The sequence below is a fragment of the Biomphalaria glabrata genome, chromosome 5 (genome assembly GCF_947242115.1).
Source record: "Biomphalaria glabrata chromosome 5, xgBioGlab47.1, whole genome shotgun sequence".
Lineage (NCBI taxonomy): Eukaryota > Metazoa > Mollusca > Gastropoda > Planorbidae > Biomphalaria > Biomphalaria glabrata.
This window is the reverse complement of record NC_074715.1, coordinates 18,932,174-18,957,649: the sequence shown is the minus strand read 5'-3', so window position 1 is coordinate 18,957,649 and position 25,476 is coordinate 18,932,174. Positions and strand designations below refer to the sequence as shown.

The window sequence follows — 25,476 nt, the reverse complement described above, 5'->3', positions numbered from 1 at the left end:
GGTGTCCAGGACCTGGTGCCCTATGGCTACAGTAGCTTCTCTCAAATAGACCTCAGCCCATAAATGGCTTATGCTTGTGCAACGTGACGAAAGGCTGTGAAGAAATCTTATTTTTATTTTATAATTGAAAAGATTCATCGAAATAAAGACCCTCCTCTACAATAAAGACATCTATTCTACTTGTGTCTGTATGTGAAGGAAGTGTCATTAAAAACGTATTTTTCAATGTGTTAATCTTAAGGTAAGATTCGTTAACACTTAGAACACACATAACCTTTCTGGTGATGATATATTTATATATTGAATATTAATTTAGTTAAAGTTTGGTCCTTTATCAATTCTTGAAATGTTAATTATAATAGCTAATATGTAGAAGAACATTTGATTAAAATTTGACTCTAATAATTGGGGTGTTGAGAAATAATCTTTGTCGGAGCAACATGTTATGTTTCTTCACCTGTGAAGTGATAATATAAACTTTTGGTTGCATTTTTTTTGCAATGGCAGAAATTAAACAGATTTTTTTAAAAATTTTAAAAATATTTATTCTTATGTTAAATAATTTTAATGATTAACTTCTTTTTTCAGACTTATTCAGTTATCTTTCCTTGTCAAAGAAACAACAACAACAACAAACAATTGTCAAACATGAATATAAACATGCTCCTGGTTCATCTGGCCGTACTGGTCAGTATAGTGGACAGTCAAAACTTCGCCAGCGGGTTTCATTCATATTTTAACTTCATCTGCCCAGCAAACCACATTATTGATAAAATATCTAGTGTGTACAGCAGTGGACATAAAGACAGGAGTTTTGAGATAGGGTGCCGCTCTGTCAGATCTACTATGGATTGTACGCCATCTGGTAAGTGTAATACGCTGAAAAATGTTTGAATTAATTGGAATTTCTATTCCCTCTTCATTTTCTTTTCAAATTAAAAAAATCAGTAGATTATATGAAATTCAAAGATCACTTTATACAGTTGAATGATTTCGAAATAAAACTGTTGTATGTTCCTGGGTTCCTCACGGTACCTTCAGAACTTATACATTGCTATTACACTTTAGCACGTGAGAGGGAAACTATTTATAAAATGATCTCGTCAAGATCTCGTGGTTCCATTGAGAGGCCAGTGTCTTGAATCCATTAGAACCGATCCCCACTATATAATATATTATAGCGAAGACCTAATTGTGTGTTAAATGTCACTCTAGAAACTGGAGGAGCGTAAAAAAAAGCAAAATATAAAAAAATAATTTTTAAAAACAAAAAACAACAAAGCTTATCAAAAGGGTAAGAACTCCATCCTTAAAACTATATCTACCAATAATGTACATGTTAACTTCCTTATTCTATAACAAAATATTGAATTACCAAATATAATTGACTAATTGAGTATTTTTGTTTAATGTTTCATTTTTTGTTAGGTGTAATAAATAATTGTTTAAAGTATCAACTTGATCGGAGAATGTGGTGAGTGAGAAATAGCGTTAACAATTATTCAAGGGAGCTAAGCCCAACACATTTAGCCGTATCTGTGAATACTGAAGTATTAGTTTCCCTTGTTGCTATTTAACAAAATAATGAGGTACCAGTAATTAATTGTCTAATTGTATTACTCTGTTGTAATATAAGTAAGCCTTCATTATTTTTGGGAAAATATAAAATGTAAATATTAATATTTAGCTGGTTAAGTCTTAACAAGCTGTTTCCTTTCGAAATACAGCAACCTTAAACTCATGTCAAATACTTCTGTGTCCAGATTATGTCAATATCTTTGACAAGCTCCTAAATTACACATGTCCAGGAAGTCAAGTTTTGTCCGGTGTTGGAAGTGAATACAGCAATGACAAAGCTGACAGAAGGTTCAAGTTCTTCTGCTGTAAGGTCAAGGATAGCGAGTTCCAAAGATGTCACGAAACGTTTTTCATCCACGATTTTCAACAAGAGATGAAATTAAATGTAAAAGAAGGACAGGCCATCAAGCATATCTACAGCCACCATTTAGATCAGTCGAATGACAGACAATGGACATTCACATTATGTAGGTCTTCTTTGTTTTTGTTTTTTTTATAGGTAACTAGACATATGTTACCCGCGACCCGCGGGTCTTTATTTGCGCATTACTGTCGATATAGTCACTGAGGGTGAGAGTAAACAATTAAACGAAATAATAATGTAATAAGTAAAGCGAATGTGTCTATGTAAAAATAGTGTGAATGAAGCTATCAAATCAGAATAGCTAATAGGCTTAAATCCATTTTTTTTTAAAAATTAAAACATTTGCTTGTAGGCCTACATATATTTGATTAAAATTTGAGATGAATAGACTAAATTTTGTATGTTCATGTGTATAAAGTATAAAGTAGATCTTGAGGTAGACATAGATCTAAATCTACACTAATCTAGAGCTTTAATAGACTATTGAGTTCATTCTGTGCTGCGCATGCGTGAACTTTTTTTCATGAATGAATATAGGCCTATCTCAACACGGCTACGCAGCTTTAGCGAACGGCGAACGAATATATTAAAAATGCTTTAGAAAAACAAATTTGAATGTTAATTGATTAAAATATGAAATGAATGGACAATAATTAGTATGTTTATGTGTTAAAGCATAAAACTATCTTTGCGAAAAGAAGTTTTATCATCTTAGAGTTCAATAAGAGTTTTAGACCTAGGCCTAGGAATAGACTCAGTAGAGAGATGTGTTAATGTGTAACCATTTGGTAATGTCTAATGAAATAATGTTCGCCAGGAAATCTGTAGATATCAGGAACAAATTTATGTAAAAAATGCTTTTGGATAATCTAGTGGATTGGATTTAGATGTATGTTAAACGTAGCTAATGATCCTTTCACGTTATTTCTCTTTCGCTACGAAAATAAAATTAGTTTTGAGAAAATGGGTTTACCCGAAGTCGATACATTCTTATCTATTAAAAACGAAAAGAGCGATAGCTTTGTTAAATGGATGGGATTATAAAGTGAACAATTAAACGAAATAATTTTTAGTACACGATTCATGAATGAATATAGATCTAGGCCTATCTCAACTCGGCTTCGCAGCTTTCGTAAACGAATGTAGCTTTAGAAAACCAAATTTGAATGTTTATTTGATCAAAATATGAAATGAATGGACTTTAATTAATATGTTTATGTGTTAAAGTATAAAACTATCTGTTCGAAGAGAAGTTTTATCATCTTAGAGTTGAATTAGAGTTTTAGATCTAGGGATGGGATTATAAAGTAAACAATTAAACGAATTAATATTTAGTACGCGATTCATTACGGAATTGTCTAATGAAAGAATGTTCATCAGGAAATCTGTAATCACAGATATAAGGAACTAATTAATGTAAAAAATGTTTTGAAACACAAAATTGAAGGTTAATTTTATTATATAATGAAATCAATGGATCTTCTTTTGTATTTTCATGTGTCAAAGTAAAAAACTATCTGCGCAAAGTGTATTTCTTAAAATTAGATCTAGGTCTAAATCCTTTCTATCTTTTCTCATGTCAACATTGTAGACATGGCCTAGATCCATAAAATACTATAGCTGTAATAGAGTTGGACAACTTTATTTTTTTTGAGGGTCTTAAATTTGTTTTAGGGCTACAATACATACACTACGGTCTAAGTTGGTACCCAAGGAACATTCCTGCCTAGTTTTATCAAGATTGGTCAAGCGGTTTTGATGTCTATAAGTAACATACATCCATACATACATACATACATACACCACACATTCTACTTTATAATATAGAAGATAGATAATTTAAATGTAAAATTTCTCTACTACATTTCGTTTGCGATTTTGCGTATTACAAAAAGTGATTAATGAAATTTATTTATAAAAAAAAAATATGTTGAAAGTTTTCATTAGGTGAAGAGACCGTACTTACTGGAACTAGCAATACTTACAATTATCTATTGTCGCCACGATATTTCAATATAATATTTGGCAGTTTACATTTTCCTAATGACTTAAGAATATAGCAGTCGTTAGAAAAATCGATTTACAATATTGAGTTTTGAAAAACATACTTTTATTAAATGTGATACTAAAGGGAAAATATATTGTCTAGCATTTGCTAAAACAAATAAAGACAAATATATTTTGTTAGGTACTTCAGCGCTGTGTATTATGCAGATAAGTCAAACGGAGGTAACACTCAAATAACGTATAAGTCAAACGGAGGTAACACTCAAATAACGTAATCAAATAACAGAGGAAAAGATAAGTTAGTCGACGCTGATAGTGAATGTCGAAGAAGTTTAATAATACCAATGGTGAATTGTCGAATGTCTTCAAGCTAAATCTCTACGCTCCTAAAACCTGCCTCTCTCTCTCTAAGACCGTCAAAAGTAGTCTGTTTATATTTCACTATTCCATAAAATTCTAGTCTTATTTTTATTAGTCGCGTCATTGTCTCTAAGTCAAAATTTCCCCTATTTACGAAACAAATAACCAATTCCTCATCGTGCCCTAACAATTTCATATTTATTTACTTTGATATTGTTTAGTCTTTGGGAGAATCAGGAAATTCTGAAGCATGAAAGCAAAAGTTTTGATCATACAAATACTTTTTTTGTTTATAGTTAATTGAAATGGAAAGGTTCCGTTTTGGTCTTGAAATGCATTACATACAACACTGTTATATTGGTATCGATTCCTAGTGCTACTTACAAATGTTTACAGACTTTTTGTTTAAACCTAACGAGTCTAGTTCTTTTGTACAGTCTGTGTTGTGTGATCTAGTTCTTTTGTACAGTCTGTGTTGTGTGGTCTAGTTCTTTTGTACAGTCTGTGTTGTGTGGTCTAGTTCTTTTGTACAGTCTGTGTTGTGTGGTCTAGTTCTTTTGTACAGTCTGTGTTGTGTGGTCTAGTTCTTTTGTATAGTCTGTGTTGTGTGGTCTAGTTCTTTTGTACAGTCTGTGTTGTGTGGTCTAGTTCTTTGGTACAGTTTGTGTTGTCTGGTCCAGTTCTTTGGTACAGTCTGTGTTGTGTGGTCTAGTTCTTTGGTACAGTCTGTGTTGTGTGGTCTAGTTCTTTGGTACAGTCTGTGTTGTGTGGTCTAGTTCTTTGGTACAGTCTGTGTTGTGTGGTCTAGTTCTTTGGTACAGTCTGTGTTGTGTGGTCCAGTTCTTTGGTACAGTCTGTGTTGTCTGGTCCAGTTCTTTGGTACAGTCTGTGTTGTCTGGTCCAGTTCTTTGGTACAGTCTGTGTTGTGTGGTCCAGTTCTTTGGTACAGTCTGTGTTGTCTGGTCCAGTTCTTTGGTACAGTCTGTGTTGTGTGGTCCAGTTCTTTGGTACAGTCTGTGTTGTGTGGTCTAGTTCTTTGGTACAGTCTGTGTTGTGTGGTCTAGTTCTTTGGTACAGTCTGTGTTGTGTGGTCTAGTTCTTTGGTACATTCTGTGTTGTGTGGTCCAGTTCTTTTGTACAGTCTGTGTGGTGTGGTCCAGTTCTTTTGTACAGTCTGTGTTGTCTGGTCCAGTTCTTTTGTACAGTCTGTGTGGTGTGGTCCAGTTCTTTGGTACAGTCTGTGTTGTCTGGTCCAGTTCTTTTGTACAGTCTGTGTTGTCTGGTCCAGTTCTTTTGTACAGTCTGTGTGGTGTGGTCCAGTTCTTTGGTACAGTCTGTGTTGTGTGGTCCAGTTCTTTGGTACAGTCTGTGTTGTCTGGTCCAGTTCTTTGGTACAGTCTGTGTTGTCTGGTCCAGTTCTTTGGTACAGTCTGTGTTGTGTGGTCCAGTTCTTTGGTACAGTCTGTGTTGTGTGGTCTAGTTCTTTGTTACAGTCTGTGTTGTGTGGTCTAGTTCTTTGGTACAGTCTGTGTGGTGTGGTCCAGTTCTTTGGTACAGTCTGTGTTGTCTGGTCCAGTTCTTTGGTACAGTCTGTGTTGTGTGGTCTAGTTCTTTGGTACAGTCTGTGTTGTGTGGTCTAGTTCTTTGGTACAGTCTGTGTTGTCTGGTCCAGTTCTTTGGTACAGTCTGTGTTGTCTGGTCCAGTTCTTTGGTACAGTCTGTGTTGTGTGGTCCAGTTCTTTGGTACAGTCTGTGTTGTCTGGTCCAGTTCTTTGGTACAGTCTGTGTTGTCTGGTCCAGTTCTTTGGTACAGTCTGTGTTGTGTGGTCCAGTTCTTTTGTACAGTCTGTGTTTTGTGGTCCAGTTCTTTTGTACAGTCTGTGTTGTCTGGTCCAGTTCTTTGGTACAGTCTGTGTTTTGTGGTCCAGTTCTTTTGTACAGTCTGTGTTGTCTGGTCCAGTTCTTTTGTACAGTCTGTGTTGTGTGGTCCAGTTCTTTGGTACAGTCTGTGTTGTCTGGTCCAGTTCTCATTTCATTATATCTTTATCTTACAGGTGAAGACGAACCCCGTCAAGCTAATTTGAACAAACTGAGTACGTAAATCTATTTAAATAAATACAATTCACCATAGACACGGGCCTCGGCTTTAAAGGGAGCTCCACATTTAAGAAATTATAGTGTTTTAAACTAAATGTGCATATTTAATATAAGAATGTAAAGGAAACGAAATTAAATGTACAAGTACTCTAGTTCTTTCTTTACAACTGGCTGCCTGGTCGTACGGTTTGCGCGCTGGACTGTTATTTGGATTATCAATGGTCACGGGTTCAAACTCTGCCCGCTCCCATCACCCTTCGTCCTGCGGGAGGTTTGGACTAGGAAGTAAACTATCTTCAACTCTGAAGGAACATCCGAAACATGTGAAACAGTTTACACCAACATTGTACGACATTCTTTTAGATTGATTAAAATTAATACGTGCATTGATATTGAAACTTGAAGAGGGGAAGGGCCTCCACAAAAGTTCTGCCTATGTCCGCCACTGCCACTTATTAACATCTAGTACTGACGATAGACTCCAGAGTGAAGAAAGAAATCTTTATTAGTTGGAGAGTTGACAAGAGTTTTAGCTGTTGACATAAGTAGGCCAGAAGTACAGCTGTACCTACTATTTGATTGGTTGATAGATCCCACTGTACAAGAACTGAAGAATGGAAAGAATAATAAAGATAAACGTCCATAGAAATGTAGGTCTTTGATTTAATATATATGCAGCAATGACACTAATAGAAAATACATTTCTTAAAAATATAATGTAAATACATTTCTAAAAATTATTGATCTGTTAATTACAATCGGACGAAATATTGTACCCTAAAGTAAAATTAAAAGTTATTAGATCTATGTTCATTTTTTTTTTATTTCCAAGCAACAAGTATAACTTTTTGAGGACTATGTAGTTAATGTGGTCAATTGTAAAGGTCGATTTTTCTGTGTCATCACATCTTATCGCCCCCCCCCTCTCTTATCTTATATAATACAGACGTTACTTCAAAAAAGAAGATGATTACGTCCTACGCGTCATACATATTAACCAATGACTTAAATTCTGTCAAATCACTGGTTTTCCTGGCTAGCTCAGGCAACCCATTCCATGCTCTAATAGCACCAGGGAAGAAGGAGTATTTGTACAAATTTGTCCTAGCATATGGGACGAGGAATGTGCCTTTATCTTTGTGTCTTTCAGAGTATTTTATTAAATTTTGTTTTTGTATTTGAAGATTATCGTTCAGTGCTTTATGTATAACTGCCATTTTGCCTACTAACGTTCTGTCCTAAAGGCTTTCTAAATTTAGTGATTTTACTAAAGGTGTTACTCTAGTTAAGTGTGAATATTTGTTTGTTATGAATCTCACTGCTCTATTTTGTGTCTCCCCCAAAATATATCACTTGTCTATGATCTATCTGAGTAGGTAAAGCCATTTATGTCCCTAAAAATCTGAAAATGAAAATAAAAAAAAATCTGACTTACATTGATTGATACAGACTCACATGATCTTGTCATTTCTTAATATTCTCAGAGTCGGAATGTAATGTGACAGAAATAGAACAAGGGAGTGAACTGACATTTCAACAAAAACATTGTGTTTCTTCACAGTTAGAGAACTTCTCTGACAAGGTACGTAACAAACTTTGATTTATGAATAATTAGATTAGACCTGTTATACATACATTTATATACACTTTTCTTGTAAAGTTTACTGAAACAGAAGAAGGCGACACTACGAACGCTTTCTTTCCACGTGTTGTCTTAATATGAGAAAATAGTCTTAGTGTGTTTTAAACTAAAACAAAAATTTCCACATGGATCAATAAAACAATCTTAGTCTTAGTCTTATTAATTCTAGTTATGCTAAACATGATACTTTTTTATTTCATCACATTTAGAGCCTATTGGATTAATTATTCACATATTTAAATATTCTTTGTCTAAACATTTTTTTTCAGGATGCTCTGGCAAGCCATTTAACGGAAACAGTTGCCTATGTGGCAGACTATATGGAGTATTTTGTGGACAACGGAATCAAAGTTCCGAAGAATATTACCAACACTATTGTAGACATTCTCTCTGCATTTAGAACAAAAACATCGGACTCTGATTTCTCTGTAGACAATACAACATTTGATGTAAATATCAACATTATAGTTTTAAAAAACAATGTAATCTTATCTTATCTTATCTTATCTTATCTTATCTTATCTTATCTTATCTATCTATCTATCTATCTATCTATCTATCTATCTATCTATCTATCTATCTATCTATCTATCTATCTATAAATATATATATATATATATCGCTTGTTCTGAATAATAGGATTCTTAAAACAGCTTAGTAGTTTTACTGCCTTTGGTTTACTAACATGTTTCATCAAATATAATCATAGCTTTATATAACTGACTTCCCCACCTCCCTGTACATGTTTGCGTTCACTGTAGTTTTGTCCTTCTGTTTGTCCTCCTGAAGATTTTTGATAGACAAACTCTATGCACCATAGAGAAACATTTAGGGTCTACAGAAGATTTGCGGCAACACACAAGACTCTGTCTGATAGCAAGAATTTTGCTAGAAATATATTTTAAAATCTGAAGATTATTATTTTCATTATTATAGATGCTCAAGATTTGCCTGAGAGAAACTTTGTCTACTTATGAATTATCTGGTGTGGCATTCTTTAAGCAGTTGTGCCCTCTGGCAGTTATAATATTTATTGTTATTATTATTCTTATAAAAATATTGTCAATTTGCACGATTCAGGCATTTAGTAATTCATATCTCTTCGTATAGCAACTTGTCACTCTGGCTGACATTGTGACATTTAGTATGCAAGATAATATGACAGACACTCCAGACGAGGATTATGACACTATCAACTCAATTGTCACATCATTGGAAAGTGTGGTCTTCACACTGAGGTCAAATCAAACCAATGATTTCGTCTCCGTCAAGAAATCAATAGGTAGGTGGATGATGCAATTTTTTATGAGATCAAATTGACATCTTTCTACAACTGCCCTTGAATCTTTCATTTGTTTGAATTCACGTTGGGCAGACGAACATACTTATACAGCAGACCAGAAGTTTAGGTACATTTACGTAATCTTTACAGCTCTCATTGTTTAAACAGATGTAGTACTGTGATGACAAATAAAATTACAAAAACTCTATTTTTAGGTGTGAAAATAGGAACCATAAGCCAAGATGTACAATTTCCAACATCCAATCGTTCTGTCTCAAATCTGTTTGATAACTGGATACGTGAGACTAAGAATACAATCGTTTTGTCGAAAGATTCTTTTGATGACTTAGCTGGTAAGTTTATAGAATGCATATGAATTCAGAAGTTAGTTATAATTTTAGAAATAAGTGTCCTTGAAATATGCATGTTTTGAAAGTAATATAAATGGATAAAATGCACACACTGACATGGGTGATGATGCTTATCAATAGTATGTACTTATTAAACAGTCCAATTTTAACCGAAATCTCAAATTATAATCCTACAGAGATTACAAGTTATTCAATCCTAGTGATCAAACGTCAAGAGTCTAGTGAGCCTCAACTCTCTAGGACCAACACGTACGTTATTTAGAGAATTTATTGAGTGCCAGAATGGGAATAATACATGAAAATCATCATCATCATCATCATCATCATCATCATATCATCATCATTATCATCATCATCAAACTCCATTAGAGTGAGGGCTTGAGAGGCTCAAATCTTCTCTTGCAAAAGCCCTGGACAGAAACCCTGCTGTCTTGCGTAGTGTGTACATGTCACTATACAGGTCGAACAATTTTGGTTTCCCAGACCAGTCGAGACAGAGATCAGCAAGTCTGGGGCAGTCAAACAGAATATGAGGCACGGTTTCCTCTTCTTTCCCGCAGCGGGGGCAACGTGAATCGAAATTTGGCCATAGCCGAGAGAAAATACATGAAAATAGAATATTTTTATTACATTAAAAAATTAAACAGAAATAAATGAAAACTTGTCTTGAAGAATTTTACTTTATATAAAAATAATTTCTCGCTTTTGAAACATTCGATTGGATTTTTCGACATGTCCTGAAAAGAGTTAGACTTCACTTATATAGTACAATTACTGCCTTGCAACATTTTTCACTAAAAAACTTGACGGTTAGAGTTACTTCGTGTATCCCAGAACACTAACAAATAGTATTAGTTTGTCTATTCATTATACGAAAACAAGTACAACGTAAAACATTGTTTTATTGCTCTTCATCTGGTACATTCTCAGCATGTTTGAGGGTTCAGCTAACTAGTTATATGTTTCAGAATTAGTATTTAGATCAGGCAGCTCTGCATATAGTTTTTCTTCTTTAAGAACGTTTTGGGCCCAGTTTCTTGCTTGAGTCTCTCAATATAATATGTAGTATTATGTACCTTAGTTTAACTCTCAACTAATTAGAACACTTTATGTCAATAATTAATGATATAATTTGATTGCTACCAACAGAAGCAGGACAATCTCAGCCCTAAAAATTGTGTCGGATATCATAGCAGTGTCTGTGGACGCTGATCAGGGCATAACTTTAAAATCGCCCTTGACTTTGACATTTGGAGTCTCCAATTTAACACAGGTAACCCGGACTTTGGATGGCTCTCATGTTAAAAGACAGTTAAGATATATACATTTCCTCAAGTGTACATGATCTTGAGCATTTTAATATTTATTTTAACTTTATAACCTTTTTTTTTTACTCGATAATATATTCTGATGGGTCTTGGTCATAATCGAAATAATTGATAGGTTTATTTATCTATAGAAAGTTTCCCTTTGACACCTTGCGGTTCATAGGGCAGATGATGTAAAGGTCATCTTTTTGTGTGGTTCACGCTAAGGACGGTTATTTATCTATTAATGAAAACAAAATCCGATTAGTGTTAGGACAGAAGAAACTGGGTTATACCCACTACCCATAGTGCATGGTCTTGTTAAAGGACCTAAATTATTTTATGCAAGGTTTTTGAAAAACTAAGAACTTTAAAAAAATGTGTTTTTTTCTAAAGGGGGTGCGTTGACTGAGTGGCTTTCGAGCCTGACTGAGTACCTGGCTTTAGTTGAAGAAAGATCTGAAAAAGAAACTTTAATTTACTTTTGTGTTTTATAACCCTTGACCCGTTGCCCTATTTCAGTTGGAGAGCCACGTGACTCCAGCATGTGTCTATCTCCACACGTCAGTCAGGTAAATTGAACTATCTTTGATTTTGGTAGCTATAAACATCCGAGAATTGAGCTATTTTTAGAACTATTTCTTTGGTATTGTAAAATCGGACCCTGCTTATTAAATAGAAACAAATCTTTGATTTTAGTTGCAAAAATACGGACGTAAAAAAAGAAAGTTATTTTTTGAATAATAGACAGTAATTAATAAGGCACGACTAAATTCAAATTTGTTACTATAATTCCAGTGGTCATGTGACCTGGTCAAGAAAAGGTTGTTTAACGGAGAGCTTTACAGATGACCAAATTATATGTAAATGTAATCACCTGACCTCCTTTGCAGTGTTGATGGGACCTAAGCAGGTAATTCATTCTTACAACTGAATATGGTTAGAGGCCCTTTAATTTCTTAAAAATGTATTTCTAGTGTTTTTTTTAATGGTCTTATTACTTGTTTGCTAGAACAGTGAGACTAGAATTGTCGCAGACCTGTGAGATTTAGTTTATAAAACGTCGCATTTATCATTCCATTCCGTGCTTGTATTTAAAGCACAACAATGGACCTCATTCACCAATCGTAAATAAACACATTTAGCAACGTCATAATATTGATAAAACAATGAAAAATACGTATCACGTGTCAGTCACTATGGATTACATAATTTGTATAGAAGATATATAGAATCACGTGGCTAAATGTTGTTTGTTTACGATTGGTGAATGAGGTTCATTAGGAGACCAATATTCTTTGTTCTCTTAGATGGAGTCTTGAATATAATAGAAACATAATTGAGTATAGATATCAAAATATAACTGAGACATTCGATGAACTATAGATTCAAGATGTTCAAATTCTCTAGTTCTTAAAATTATAAAGTTAAACAAGTCAAAATATATCTTAAGATGTCTGTGTCACATGTAGACAATGTCTATAGAGGCACATTAATGGTGTTCATTACAAAACAATGCGGTGACTAGTTTCTTTGTCATTCTCTGAAGACTTCTACCCCCCCTCCCTTTTTTTTTTAAATCTATACAGCTAGCTGAATATCAAGCGTTGACTGCACTGACCATCACTGGCTGCTCTGTGTCCATACTGTGTCTAATTATTACCATAGTTGTCTACCTTTATCTCTGGAGGTATGTTCTTTACAATACTGTTACTCAGTTGTATTTTTGGGGCTTTCGTGAGTCCACCTAACTCTAATGGGTACCTGACATTCGTTGGGGAAAGAAAAGGCGGTTGGTCGTTGTTCTGGTCACATGACAACCTTGCTCGTTATCCATTAGCCAAAGAAACAGATGACCTGTACATCATCTGCCCCATAGATTGCAAGGTCTGAAAGGTGTAATTTACTTTCATTACTTAAAAAAATAAAGCACTTATTAGTGACTTATTAGTGACTTATTAGTGTAATATTATCTGTTTGAACTCATGACTATTAAAGAAATATATCGTAAGTTAAATTGCACTAATGAAATTATTTAAAAATAACATCTATCTTTAAAATTATATTATTGACAGTTTTACTTTGGTGTATGTATCTGGCGTTGAAGTCGCTATGGTATTTTTTTTTAGGTACGTTAAAAGCGAGCGGTCAGTCTTACTCGTGAATCTGTGTGTCTGTATGCTGATTAGTTACTTGGTCTTCTTGGTCGGCATTGACAAAACTAATGATCAGGTAACCTTTGAAGAGCTAATTAATTAGATAAGTAATTTGAATCGAGAAAACTTAAATACAAATATATTAATGATATAATTATAATAATAATGAAAATGATAATAATAATAAGGCAGATTTTCTTTTTGTTCTCAAATGTGTATCCGTGTAAGCGACCTCCATCTGTCTCGTTCTAATACACCCTACTTGGCGCCTAAGCTGGTCTGTAAAGCGTTTCGTTTGGGGTACTCTATACTGTACATACCAGCTTTCGCAAGGACATCGCTGTTTGTAGTGCGGTCTTGCCACCGTATGTCCATGATGGAGCACAAGCATCTTTGGTGAAAGTATTCAAGTAGACTTAGTTGCTTTCTGTATAGAACCTATGTCTAAGATCGGTATAAGATGGTTGAGAGAACCATTGCTTGGTAGACATTGATTTAAAATGAAGTACTAGATAAGAAAAGCTTAAAATAATGACATAAAAAGCATCTATGACTCAGTTAAACTCATTAAATTTGCTAATAATACCTCCATAGTCTTATTTCAGAAGGGTTATATATCGAAGCTCGATAGAAGAGTTTACAAACTGGTGCAATGACAGCTTTCTAGAACTGAATGTAACAAAAACTAAAGAACTTTTAATAGATTTCAGAAAGAAAAAACACACGATACACAAACTGCAGATAAACACTACATCTATAAAACAAGTGAAGGCATATACATAAACACTACATCTATAGAACAAGGGAAGGCATATACATAAACACTACATCTATAGAACAAGGGAAGGCATATACATAAACACTACATCTATAGAACAAGGGAATGCATACACATAAACACTACATCCGTAGAACAAGGGAAGGCATATACATAAACACTACATCTATAGAACAAGGGAAGGCATACACATAAACACTACATCCGTAGAACAAGGGAAGGCATATACATAAACACTACATCCGTAGAACAAGGGAAGGCATATACATAAACACTACATCTATAGAACAAGGGAAGGCATATACATAAACACTACATCTATAGAACAAGGGAAGGCATATACATAAACACTACATCTATAGAACAAGGGAAGGCATATACATAAACACTACATCTATAGAACAAGGGAAGGCATATAAATAAACACTACATCTATAGAACAAGGGAAGGCATATACATAAACACTACATCTATAGAACAAGGGAATGCATATACATAAACACTACATCTATAGAACAAGGGAAGGCATACACATAAACACTACATCCGTAGAACAAGGGAAGGCATATACATAAACACTACATCTATAGAACAAGGGAATGCATATACATAAACACTACATCTATAGAACAAGGGAATGCATATACATAAACACTACATCTATAGAACAAGGGAAGGCATACACATAAACACTACATCCGTAGAACAAGGGAAGGCATATACATAAACACTACATCTATAGAACAAGGGAAGGCATACACATAAACACTACATCTATAGAACAAGGGAAGGCATATACATAAACACTACATCCGTAGAACAAGTGAAGGCATATACATAAACACTACATCTATAGAAGAAGTGAAGGCATATACATAAACACTACATGTATAGAACAAGGGAAGGCATTTAAATATCTAGGCTTTATCATTGATAACAAGCTTTCGTGAGAAGACCACCTTGGAACTCTGACAAAGAAAACAGCCCAGCGACTGTTTTTTTTTTAAATACAAACTCAATAGCTTTAAACTAAATAAGAAGATCCTAGATACTTTTTACGGCGCGACTATACAAAATCTGCTAACATACGGAATAACTTGTTGGCAAGGCAACGCTTCATCTAAACTGTTGCGCAATCTAGAAAACATCATAAAAAAGGGCATCTAAAATCACTCTCATAACATTACCATATTTAGAAGAATTTTTTTAACAAAAGTGTCTAAGAAAAATCGAAAAAATCTTGGAAGACAACGGTCACCCGCTCCATCAGAGCTATGTCAGGTCGTCGCGACTGCTGTCAATCAAAACAAGAACAGAGCGGTACAAAAACTCGTTCGTACCTCACTCGGTCAGACTCTATCAACGCCACTCTATTGATCAGGAAACATGAAAAGGACCAAGATGTCTATGTGTAGTCACTGAATGAACTCTTTATGTTGTGTCTGTTCATGTGTATGTTTCTTTTGTGTTGTTTTTCGATGAGAAAAGATCAATAAAGCATTCTTAGTCTTAGTCTTAAAAATGGATGTAAAAATAACAAGAGCTAAAACGTTTTAATTATAATCAACATTTTTATCGCATAGTTCAGTCAAGCCCCGATACACTTGAAATGCAAGTACAATTTCTAAATTGATTCAACTGATAATAAAGTAACATAATTCTAGAAGGTATCTCAGTTTAATATAGTTTATTCGCTTCAAATAGCCATAAGGACCTAGTAGAAGGAATGCTCTGAATACAAATCTGTGAGTTCACATGATACTCAGGCAACTTCCAGCACACAGTGCTGTTTTATTGGTTTACTATTGTTCTGACAGAACCTGGCTTTCCTTTGCACATCAGCCAGTAGTTGGACTGGGGGGGGGGGGCGAGAGTGCTGTGTGGGTGACATCACTCCAACCATAGGTAATGCCAAGGTGTTCATCTCATTTCTGGGATAATTCATAAAGGTCATTTGTAAGGCAATTTGCTTTGAGTGACTATAGAGATAAGGATTTGTCCAAAGAAATAAGACTTCATTAAAATTAGATTTAAAAAAGTAAACCTCTATTATTTATAATGATATTTTTTTAAATTAACAATGGGCATAGATTTTTTTTTTTGCATTTTTTTTTCAGAACCTCTGCCAGTTTATCGCTATATTTCTTCACTACAGTTTACTTTGTGTTTTCTTCAACTTCTTAAGTCAAGGCCTGGCTCTCTATAAATATATATTCAATATGTCAGGACAGCCACGCATGGAAATATTGTTATCTGTGACTTACAGTTAGTTTAAGTTTAAAGATTTTAAAAAGTTAGAATTTTTTAACTTTCATGTGTCGCTAGATTAATTTGTGTGTGTGTAAGAGAGAGAGAGAGAGAGAGAGAGAGAGAGAGAAAGAGAGAGAGAGAGAGGAATGGGGGCTAGATGTCTATTTTGAAACTTGGTACAAACATTTAAATTTCATGATTTCAGTGACTCCTCTGCTAATCGTTGGAGTCACAGCCCTAGTGAACAAAGCCGAAGGATATGGAACGTCTAATTAGTAAGTAACTAATTCTATTGCTTTTTTTCCAAAAATAAATATGATGTATGCATTTATTCCGTTTTATACTAAGGTAATCTTGTTTAATTCAGAACCTTTTAGTGGCATTGTAATACATTATTTATTCACTTCTTTTGAAACATAATAAATTTACATTTATAGCTAAAGACACATTCGACAACGGTGTACAGGTCTTCTGTAAACGGAAGTTTTATTGTTTTTCTAGTCAATGTTTATTTTAAAGGTTCATGTGCATGCACCTCTCATGTTCTCAAATACTTGAAGCATTTCAAATGATTTATATTTTTGCCAGTTGCTGGTTGTCTGTAAATAAAGGTTTCATTTGGTCATTCCTTGGTCCAGTCATATTGATCTTGCTTGTAAGTATTATGTTGCCTTTAAGTAATTAAATAAAGTAACATATTGTTTCAACAGTCTTATATATATATATATATATATATATATATATATATATATATATATATATATATATATATATATATGCAAGTATATCTGTGTTGTAAAAGTTTTAACACGTTTTTTTCCACACCCAATCTCGGATCAAGTTGAAACTATACACAATTATTTATTGCATCTAACAAAACATAAATTAATTAAAGATTAATCAATCAATTAAATTAATTATTGGTAATGAATTATTTCTTTGATACCAACAAGTGAAATTAATCATTCGGCATTAAGAGATATGGCTACATACGTGGGGTTTTGTCCCCTTAGAAAACATACACCTTATTTCTCCCACACCCATTCTCGGATCAAGTTGAAACTTTACGCAAGTATTATGAATTAATAAAAAAAACAACAACAATTAACCAAATTAATTATTGGTAATTAAATATTTTATTTTGTTTGATATACAAAAAGGGAAATACACTGTACATTATTGAGAAATACAGTTGTAACTCTGGAGTTTTTCCCCTAAGAAAAGCTTTTTTATAAAAAAAATATTTTTTATTTTGCTTGTTTTTACTATGCACTCATCAGTCAACACTCTCAAAACTTTTCTTGTCAATGAGAACAAAACTAATTTTACTTAATTTTGAATACTAAGACAATGGACATTTTGTTTATTGGATAATTTTCGGACATTGCTAGTCGAAAACCTCCCGCAGGACACGCAATTTATGGCAGCGGACAAGGTTTAAACACGGCACCATCGACAGTCCGAAAGCGTATACACCACTCGACCAAGCAGTCTTCTTTACGTACTGTGTACTTGACAGGTCAACTCTGCTGTTCTAAGTGTTATCATTAAGACAATTCAATCCACACGAGCTATGTCAGACAAAACACACGCTGAGAGAGCACAGTAAGTTCAATTCTTTGGTTTTCGCTGCACTCTTTATACACAATCATGTCTTAGATACTAGTCTTATGTGTCGTATTATGGCAGGGATAATAGTGACATTCCAATAGATCAATATATTTCATTATTTATGTTTTAGTTTGATGTTGAGGCTAACAAGCAGCAAAGGAATACATTTTGGTGACAAAAATGTTACAATAGCATACTGTCATTTCATATGACCTGTATAATGAAATACACTTTTGAAATCACAAGTTATTTTCAATTCAGGTCAGCAGCTCGCACCATTATGGTTCTAACTCCATTATTTGGCCTCACCTGGACATTCGGCCTATTGTCTCTCCTGACTGATCTCTTGCCAATACAATACCTTTTCGTCATGTTCAATACTTTTCAGGTGAGTAACGTTTGGTATATGTCGATGGATAAAAAATTTGCTATTAATGATATTGGTATAAGTTTGTAACCCACTGGGATCTCCATAGAGAGACATTTAACGTCGGTACAACACATTGGTACACATATCAGGAAAATGAAAAAAAAAACATTCATGAGATTTTTTTGTATAAAAGTTATTAAATCATTTCATTATGTTATGAAGTTGGCAATATTCGGACTTAGGAAGTTTAATTAAAGTTTTATTTTTTTCCAACAGGGTTTATTTATCTGTGTCATCTATTGTGTGAAAAATAAACAGGTAATTCAATCTTCTAAGAAATTCAAGTACTATAATGTACACAGACCTCGGACAAATATTATGAAGTGTACCATATCACTTATGTCACCATGTTCTCTTTTATATTTAGTCATTATTTAAGATACAATTACTGTTCAATTCTAAACAGATACTCGAGGCCATTTTAAACACCAGAAGACAGAGAATAGCCAGAAATATGGAAAATGACAACAAAAAAGCTTTAACGACTTCTACTTTTTGAAATGTCCATTTTTTTGTATTAAGTTGAATAGACACAAACAAGATGAGTATAGCGCTTTCAAAGTTTTAAAAGTCTCTGCCCTTAACGCAACAAACCTTTTTAGGCATTCTACACATAAACAGCCACGCTTTATAGATTAAACTTATGTATTTGTAGAGTGAAGACGAATGTATCGTACATATATACAAACACTATTGTGAGATTTTCTGTTCTGCGCATGCGTGATCTCTTGTAACCCAAACATGTCTATATGACCAAGCTCCCATGAATACTTTCATTAAGTTGGGCAACTTTTTGTTGTTGAGAGTCTTCCGTTTGTTGTAAGGATACATTATATTTCCCGTTAGTATCCAAGGAACATTTAAGCTAAGGTTTTTCAAGACTGATCGAATTGGCAAATACATACTAACGTTCATACATACATACATAACAGGCACATTCCTCGTTCCATATGCTAGGACAAATTCATACAAATACTCCTTCTTCCCTAGTGCTTTAAGAACATGGAATGGGTTGCCTGAGCCAGCCAGGAAAACCAATGACTTGGCAGAATTTAAGTCATTGGTTGACATGCATGACTAGATGCATAATGCGTAGAACGTAATTATCTTTTTTGAAGTAACGTCTGTATTTTATAAGATAAGATAAGATACATAGGCCTACATACATATGCCTTACTTTTTGCTTTATATTATAGATATTACATTATTCAACGTTGTATTTTTCTTTATCCTATGTGGTCTATGACCTTTTATTATAAATTCTATTTAATTAGTTGTTTTTTTTTTGTTAATTCAGATTTCTCCTTATATATATATGACTACTAAATATATATATATGACAACTAGAATGTACAGACATAAATGTGATGAATCCAATAGTTCATGCTATTAATGCACAGATGACTGATATAGGTGTATAGACATAAAGTATATTATTGTAATTTATAGTTAAATATGTGTGAAATGAACTATGTATTCATAGCATGTATATATTTTATGGGAATAATTTCTACTGACTTCAAAGTTTGAGTAATTATTTTAGCATTTATAATTTACTTGATTCTACATAATTTACAATAATAAAAATATTAAATATATGAATTCAATACTTTTGTTAAGAAAAGCAACTTTTCCTCTCTCTCTCTCTCTCTCTCTCTCTCTCTTATTTTGTTTTTCAAGTTTCTCTCCTCAGTGTCTGACTCACACACACATACTCTCTCTTTCTCAATAATCTCCAACCAATCCAGTCTGATTAAAAACATCAAAACATATTCACACGTGTGCACCATAATGTGCATATGTTTCCTATCTATGTACTATGTTTCTAAAGAACAACTTGTGTCAGGTTCAAATCTCCTTGAATATGCAAGAACGTGACTCTCTGAACAGGAAGGCGGTACTTGAAATCGATGAAATGGCTGTTGTTAATATATATCTGAAACACACATATTTTTTTTTCTAAAATTAGTCATAAATTTTCATATAACTTCTTTATATAAATATTTTAAAAATAAATAGATTGGTAAATAAATATTTCACTCTTGTTTGTTGTTACTTTGACTATGGAGTAGCAAATTGTGACTTCTAGAATACTTATATGGAAATCAGTCTGAAAACTCTTAGAAAAAAGGCTGTCACTACACTGTCGTTTCTTATTTCAAGTGATCTTCTGAGACAAAATAAAAACAGTTCTAACGCTTGAATTACATCATCAAAAAAATGAGAGCAATTATATTTTTAACGATAAATATTCTGAAACAATTATTATAATATCCATCGTACGTAAAATGTTGTTCAAAAAATAGCTTTTTAGAAACTGTTTAGAATGTGAACAACTTACTTTCAACTTTTCCGACTTGGTGCATATTCTCATCTCGAATGGGACATTCACATTGAAAGGGAAGCAAGGGGCACACACTTCCTCTGTCCCCCAGTGTCCACATGTACGACTGTTTCTGACCACTGTACACTGGCTTAGACCATAGTTGAAGCGGACGTCAAAATGGAAGGCCACGTCATCACAGTCAAAGCTGCTTCCACACACAAGGTTAACGCTAAACCTGAAGGATATATATATTCAAATGTTATTCAACAATTTTTTATTGTGTCGCATTGGGGGAGACACAATTCTGGTTTTAGAGCGTGAATAACATAAGAAACACTGGAGGCTCTAATAGACATGTGAGATGATAATAGGAATTGATCTATTTATTTTGGCGCAGGTTAGCGGAACTTAGACTTATGCTGCACCATTTGTTTCATACGAACAAAATTTAGTTTAATATGTTGATCTTCTGGATTTGATCAACATATCAACTGATGATGCCGAGCACGAATTATGCAAAGACATGTAGACATTGGGGAGTCCGCTTCGTTCAATGATAACTGTCCAGCCTAGAGTGCTCTCCAAAAATTTATGAATGATTACCTTTTGTCGGTGTAAGACTCACTTAATTTCTCTGCATAAGTGTGTCCTTATCTAGACTCTAGAAGAGAAACGTGAATATTTTGCTGATAGCCTGTTCCTAGCTGTAAGACCTACTATGCATAGTACGGATATGTTATACTCAATCCTGTGGTCTAGTTATTGAATTGTTGTGTAATTATTTGTTGGTAAGTGCTCTCTGAATAAAGATGATGCTGGCGAGCAACAATTGTATTGTTTCATCTGACATTTAAGACTTTGTATGACACCAATCATTCACTGGCGCATGATAAATGTAGGACACAGCCTCGTAAAATACGGAGATTTTCGGTCATCTTTAATTCGAAAGTAGTGCTGCTTAACAATACTATTTTATAGAGAGTGTTCCAAACGTTCATATGTGTACAAGAAATAGTAGTGCACACAGTGCCCACGTTGATTTCTTGATCTAGATACCGGGCAGGAATAAAACTTTGTTACAGCAAGGATAAAGAGAATTGGGAAAAAAGGGGAAATAATTGTATTTATATGTTGTGTTAAGAGATTTAACTCCCTATTTCACGTGTTCAATTGCCACTTTCTCTTAAGACTGTAAGCTGACCAGTGCATATGATTTTAAACGATGTTGATATAAATCTCTCTGTGTTGTGCTCTGCCCTTATTATTTGGTACTCTAGAAGAGTGCACCACTGTGTCAGAAATGTGTTTTTTTTTTCTACATCGAGGTAAGTAAATTGTATTTATTCATGTTATTAATAAGTTGGTTACTCTAAATATATATCTACTTAGTCTCTAGTTAAAAAGATATTGTCCCCTATATGAATCATACAGGTTGTATGGTGTATACTCTAACGACCAGATTAGGTTTGAGTGTTATCATGAGATGTAAGTTATTGAGACAATAGCATGACTCAGTGAGGACGGTCGTTGACTTTTATGACCAGTAGGCTAATTAGCCTAGACCAGTAGGCCACCTAGCCTAGACCAGTAGGCCACCTAGCCTAGACCAGTAGGCTGCCTAGCCTAGACCAGTAGGCCACCTAGCCTAGACCAGTAGGCCACCTAGCCTATACCAGTAGGCTGCCTAGCCTAGACCAGTAGGCCACCTAGCCTAGACCAGTAGGCCACCTAGCCTAGACCAGTAGGCCACCTAGCCTAGACCAGTAGGCCACCTAGCCTAGACTAGACCAGTAGGCCGCCTAGCCTAGACCAGTAGGCCACCTAGCCTAGACCAGTAGGCCACCTAGCCTAGACCAGTAGGCCGCCTAGCCTAGACCAGTAGGCCACCTTGCCTAGACCAGTAGGCCACCTAGCCTAGACCAGTAGGCCGCCTAGCCTAGACCAGTAGGCCACCTAGCCTAGACCAGTAGGCCGCCTAGCCTAGACCAGTAGGCCGCCTAGCCTAGACCAGTAGGCTGCCTAGCCTAGACCAGTAGGCTGCCTAGCCTACTAACTGGGATTTTCCATATTTTATATTCTTTTGTTGGCCTAACACAGATGACCTTGACATCATCAGCCACAAGGTCTGAAAAGGGTAGTTTTATTTAGTTTGAGTTGGCTTATGATCATACGACCTTTATTTCCGTATTTATTTATGATCTTTCGTTTTTTTTTGGTTTGTAAATAAAATCCTATATAATTTGTTTAGTTGCGACTTTGTGAAGTCCATTACTTATATGTCTCAGTACGTTATAAATTTAGAGGTTATAATTAATGCCCTAGGTAATATAATATGGGACCACAAAGTACCACTGGACTAACTTACGGTGGTCACTTGTCTTATGGCTTAATCCTAGTACGAGGTCATAAGAACATCATTTTTCGCAAAGATTTTGTTTTTATTTAGCGCCCTATTACGCTTACAAATCAATAACCGGAGTATAGTATAGTGAAACATGATTAAACAACTTGAAAATTTAAATCTGTGGAATTTTAGAAACTTATTTCAATCATTTAAACCCTATTTTAGAAGCACTCGTTTAGACTGACTCAATAGTTCTCTGTTACTCAACTACTTATTCAGATAAAGAATAAAAAAGTAAAAAAATATCTTTATTAACATTTAAAAGAAATGAAAATGAAGTGTACAAGTGAACTTGCCTGGTAGCGCCACAGCGTGGTACTCCACAGATTGTTATAGATCTTCCTTTCTGTAATGTGCAGCTGATTGGTGCGGTGTATGGTACGTTCAATGGTGTACACTGCATGGAATAAGATAATACAGTAAATAACATTGGGTTAATGTCTAAAATAATATAGATATAAGCTACAGTTGCCATTCATGTGGTCCATATATGCACATATGGATAAATACGTGCTCTTAGACTAACATACATAATATAAATGAATAGATATTTGTAAAAATTCGTCTTATTGTTATGTCACGATTAGGAATTTGTTATTTGTTTCATAGCAAGGGAAAGTTTTGACATAGAGACACTAACTCGACTAGTAAATACGAGACTAGGTTTTTAGGGATAATAGCTACTTTCGACGGCTTCATCAAGAGGCAGGTTTTATAGACGTAGAGGTTTATCTTGACGACATTCGACGGTTCCATTCGTTATTATTAAACTTCTTGTTCGACATTCGCTATCAGCGTCGACAAACTTATAGAGTTGGCCTTTCAGCTGTTATTTGATTTCGTTATTTGAGAGTTACCTCCGTTTGACTTTCTGCATAAGAAATCTTTAGGATTTCCAAATGGCTATGTTTGAACGTGGCAAAATTTAACAGCCCATCGCCAGCAGTAAAGAAAATACCTTTCAAACGAATTAGTGTCAATGTGTCCATGGCGAAAAGTACTAGTACTTTCCATGAGAGAATAATTCCACCTACAAAACGAAGTATTTACCCTTGCTTCTATATCAACTGTGCAAAGTCAATGTATAAGAAAAGGAATCTATAGTTCTATGAAATCAAAATATAATTATTTTGCACTGCACTCCTCTTGTGTGACCTAATATTTACTCGAATGACAGTCAACCCGAAGATCGTTTTCGAAACGAGTTTGACATTAAATCATTGAAATAAAGAAAAAATGTACGATTTTAAGAAAGTGTAAATTTCCGGTCCCTCCAGCATTCTAACACCTTTTAGTCCTATTTATATAAAAAATATTCCAGTTCAAAAATTTGGTTTATTATTTACTGAAAGACGAATGATTGGTTTAGTTCATAAGATGTTGAGAAAATAAAAACTGTTTGTACTCACGGGGCTGCAGCACTGAAACAAAGTCATGGGAAATTGTAATTATACAAGTTGTAATAACAATTATAAGAAGCAGGTTACGAGATGTAAACAATATAAATGAATACAAGATTATAACACATTTGTATTTACCATTAACACAATAACATAATTAATCATACATTTGGGCTACCTAAATAATGTATTATTTCTATTTGTTGTTGTTTAATTCATTAATGTATTTATTACTTACAGTAAAATGGCTCATTCTAGAGAAAATAAATGGTATATAATGAGTTTGTGTTTGTGTGTGTGAATTTTATCTTTAGACCAGACCTTGAAAGTCCTGCTAATAGTACAGTCTTTTATACCCGACATTGACTTGTCTTTAAGTCAGTGTTTCAAGTGGTCACTTAAGTTCTCCTACGCCCAGTGGGGTTACACCTAAAGCAATTTGGGTCAATGCTAGATAAGTGTACCATCTACGTCATTGTGTCAGTGTGAAACAATGGCAGTGTCACCAGGCAGTGACTATGACAGTTGTTAAATATGTGAACGGTCTTCAGGTATTGGTTAAAAACTGAATACAAGTAGCCAGGAAACTACGTAGCACTGTGTCAAGGTTCATTACCGATGTTTTAATTATTAAAAGTTCAACCAACACGGATGTGTACTCACGTACGCCTTTTATATGCTTCTATAACTATAATTAGGTTTTAACCATTACCTTTATCAGCTTGTGTCTCTACACTTTGGAAGTAGCAAACATTTCTTTTAGGACAATGCTGTACAGAGAGAGTTGAACACAGTGCTACATTAGAACCTGAGATTAACAAGTAAAAAAAAAAACCCAGACTGTTTTGTCATTGTATTTAACATGAAAAAAATAAAAGCTGAAACAAAATATTAACAGATCAAGATGAATAGTTCTTTTCCACAATTTCACGGCCTTCGGACATGGTGGCTGAGTGGTATAGCGCTTGGCTTCCGAACTAAGGGGTCTGGGGTTCGAATCGTTGTGAAAATTGAGATTTCGAATTTCGGAATTTTTAGTCGATCCTGAATCTATCCAACCTTAACGGGTACTTAACGTGAGTTGGGGAAAGTAATGGCGGTTGGGCGTTGTGC

At 34.3% G+C, this 25,476-nt stretch overlaps 2 protein-coding genes across 4 annotated transcripts; one reads left to right on the top strand and one right to left on the bottom strand.

Annotated features, from left to right (window-relative positions):
- Positions 1-20,265, top strand: LOC106066780 (adhesion G protein-coupled receptor E5-like). Of its 2 annotated transcripts, XM_056030875.1 has the most exons (21): positions 1-241; positions 589-865; positions 1,764-2,045; positions 6,364-6,402; positions 7,891-7,988; positions 8,318-8,497; positions 9,159-9,330; positions 9,546-9,683; positions 9,878-9,950; positions 10,851-10,974; positions 11,531-11,580; positions 11,807-11,921; positions 12,598-12,698; positions 13,138-13,240; positions 16,060-16,207; positions 16,398-16,467; positions 16,781-16,847; positions 17,712-17,797; positions 18,065-18,191; positions 18,450-18,491; positions 18,640-20,265. In XM_056030875.1, the coding sequence occupies exons 2-21, from the start codon at positions 649-651 to the stop codon at positions 18,730-18,732; spliced, it is 2,325 nt and encodes a 774-aa protein (XP_055886850.1). In that variant the 5' UTR covers positions 1-241; positions 589-648; the 3' UTR covers positions 18,733-20,265. The 2 variants fall into 2 exon arrangements, with proteins under 2 accessions (XP_055886850.1, XP_055886849.1); XM_056030874.1 differs by having other exon boundaries at positions 18,450-20,265.
- On the bottom strand, positions 17,436-24,672 carry LOC106067305 (galectin-7-like). 2 transcript variants are annotated; one of them, XM_056030876.1, is made up of 5 exons: positions 24,602-24,672; positions 24,373-24,384; positions 23,260-23,360; positions 20,575-20,794; positions 17,436-20,169 (listed from the first exon to the last, which is right to left on the bottom strand). In XM_056030876.1, the coding sequence occupies exons 1-5, from the start codon at positions 24,614-24,616 to the stop codon at positions 20,059-20,061; spliced, it is 459 nt and encodes a 152-aa protein (XP_055886851.1). In that variant the 5' UTR covers positions 24,617-24,672; the 3' UTR covers positions 17,436-20,058. The 2 variants fall into 2 exon arrangements, with proteins under 2 accessions (XP_055886851.1, XP_055886852.1); XM_056030877.1 differs by lacking the exon at positions 24,373-24,384 and having other exon boundaries at positions 20,004-20,169.
- Between the last annotated feature and the right edge of the window lie 804 nt (positions 24,673-25,476).

Coding starts and splice junctions, on each gene's coding strand:
- LOC106066780 (XM_056030874.1), top strand. CDS start 649: ATGAATATAAACATGCTCCTGGTTCATCTGGCCGTACTGGTCAGTATA. Junction 12,699..13,137: donor GTCTACCTTTATCTCTGGAG/GTATGTTCTTTA, acceptor ATTTTTTTTTAG/GTACGTTAAAAGCGAGCGGT. Junction 16,848..17,711: donor CAGTCATATTGATCTTGCTT/GTAAGTATTATG, acceptor TGTACTTGACAG/GTCAACTCTGCTGTTCTAAG.
- LOC106067305 (XM_056030876.1), bottom strand. Junction 20,795..23,259: donor CCACGCTGTGGCGCTACCAG/GCAAGTTCACTT, acceptor TATATCCTTCAG/GTTTAGCGTTAACCTTGTGT. Junction 20,170..20,574: donor CCAAGTCGGAAAAGTTGAAA/GTAAGTTGTTCA, acceptor TGTGTGTTTCAG/ATATATATTAACAACAGCCA.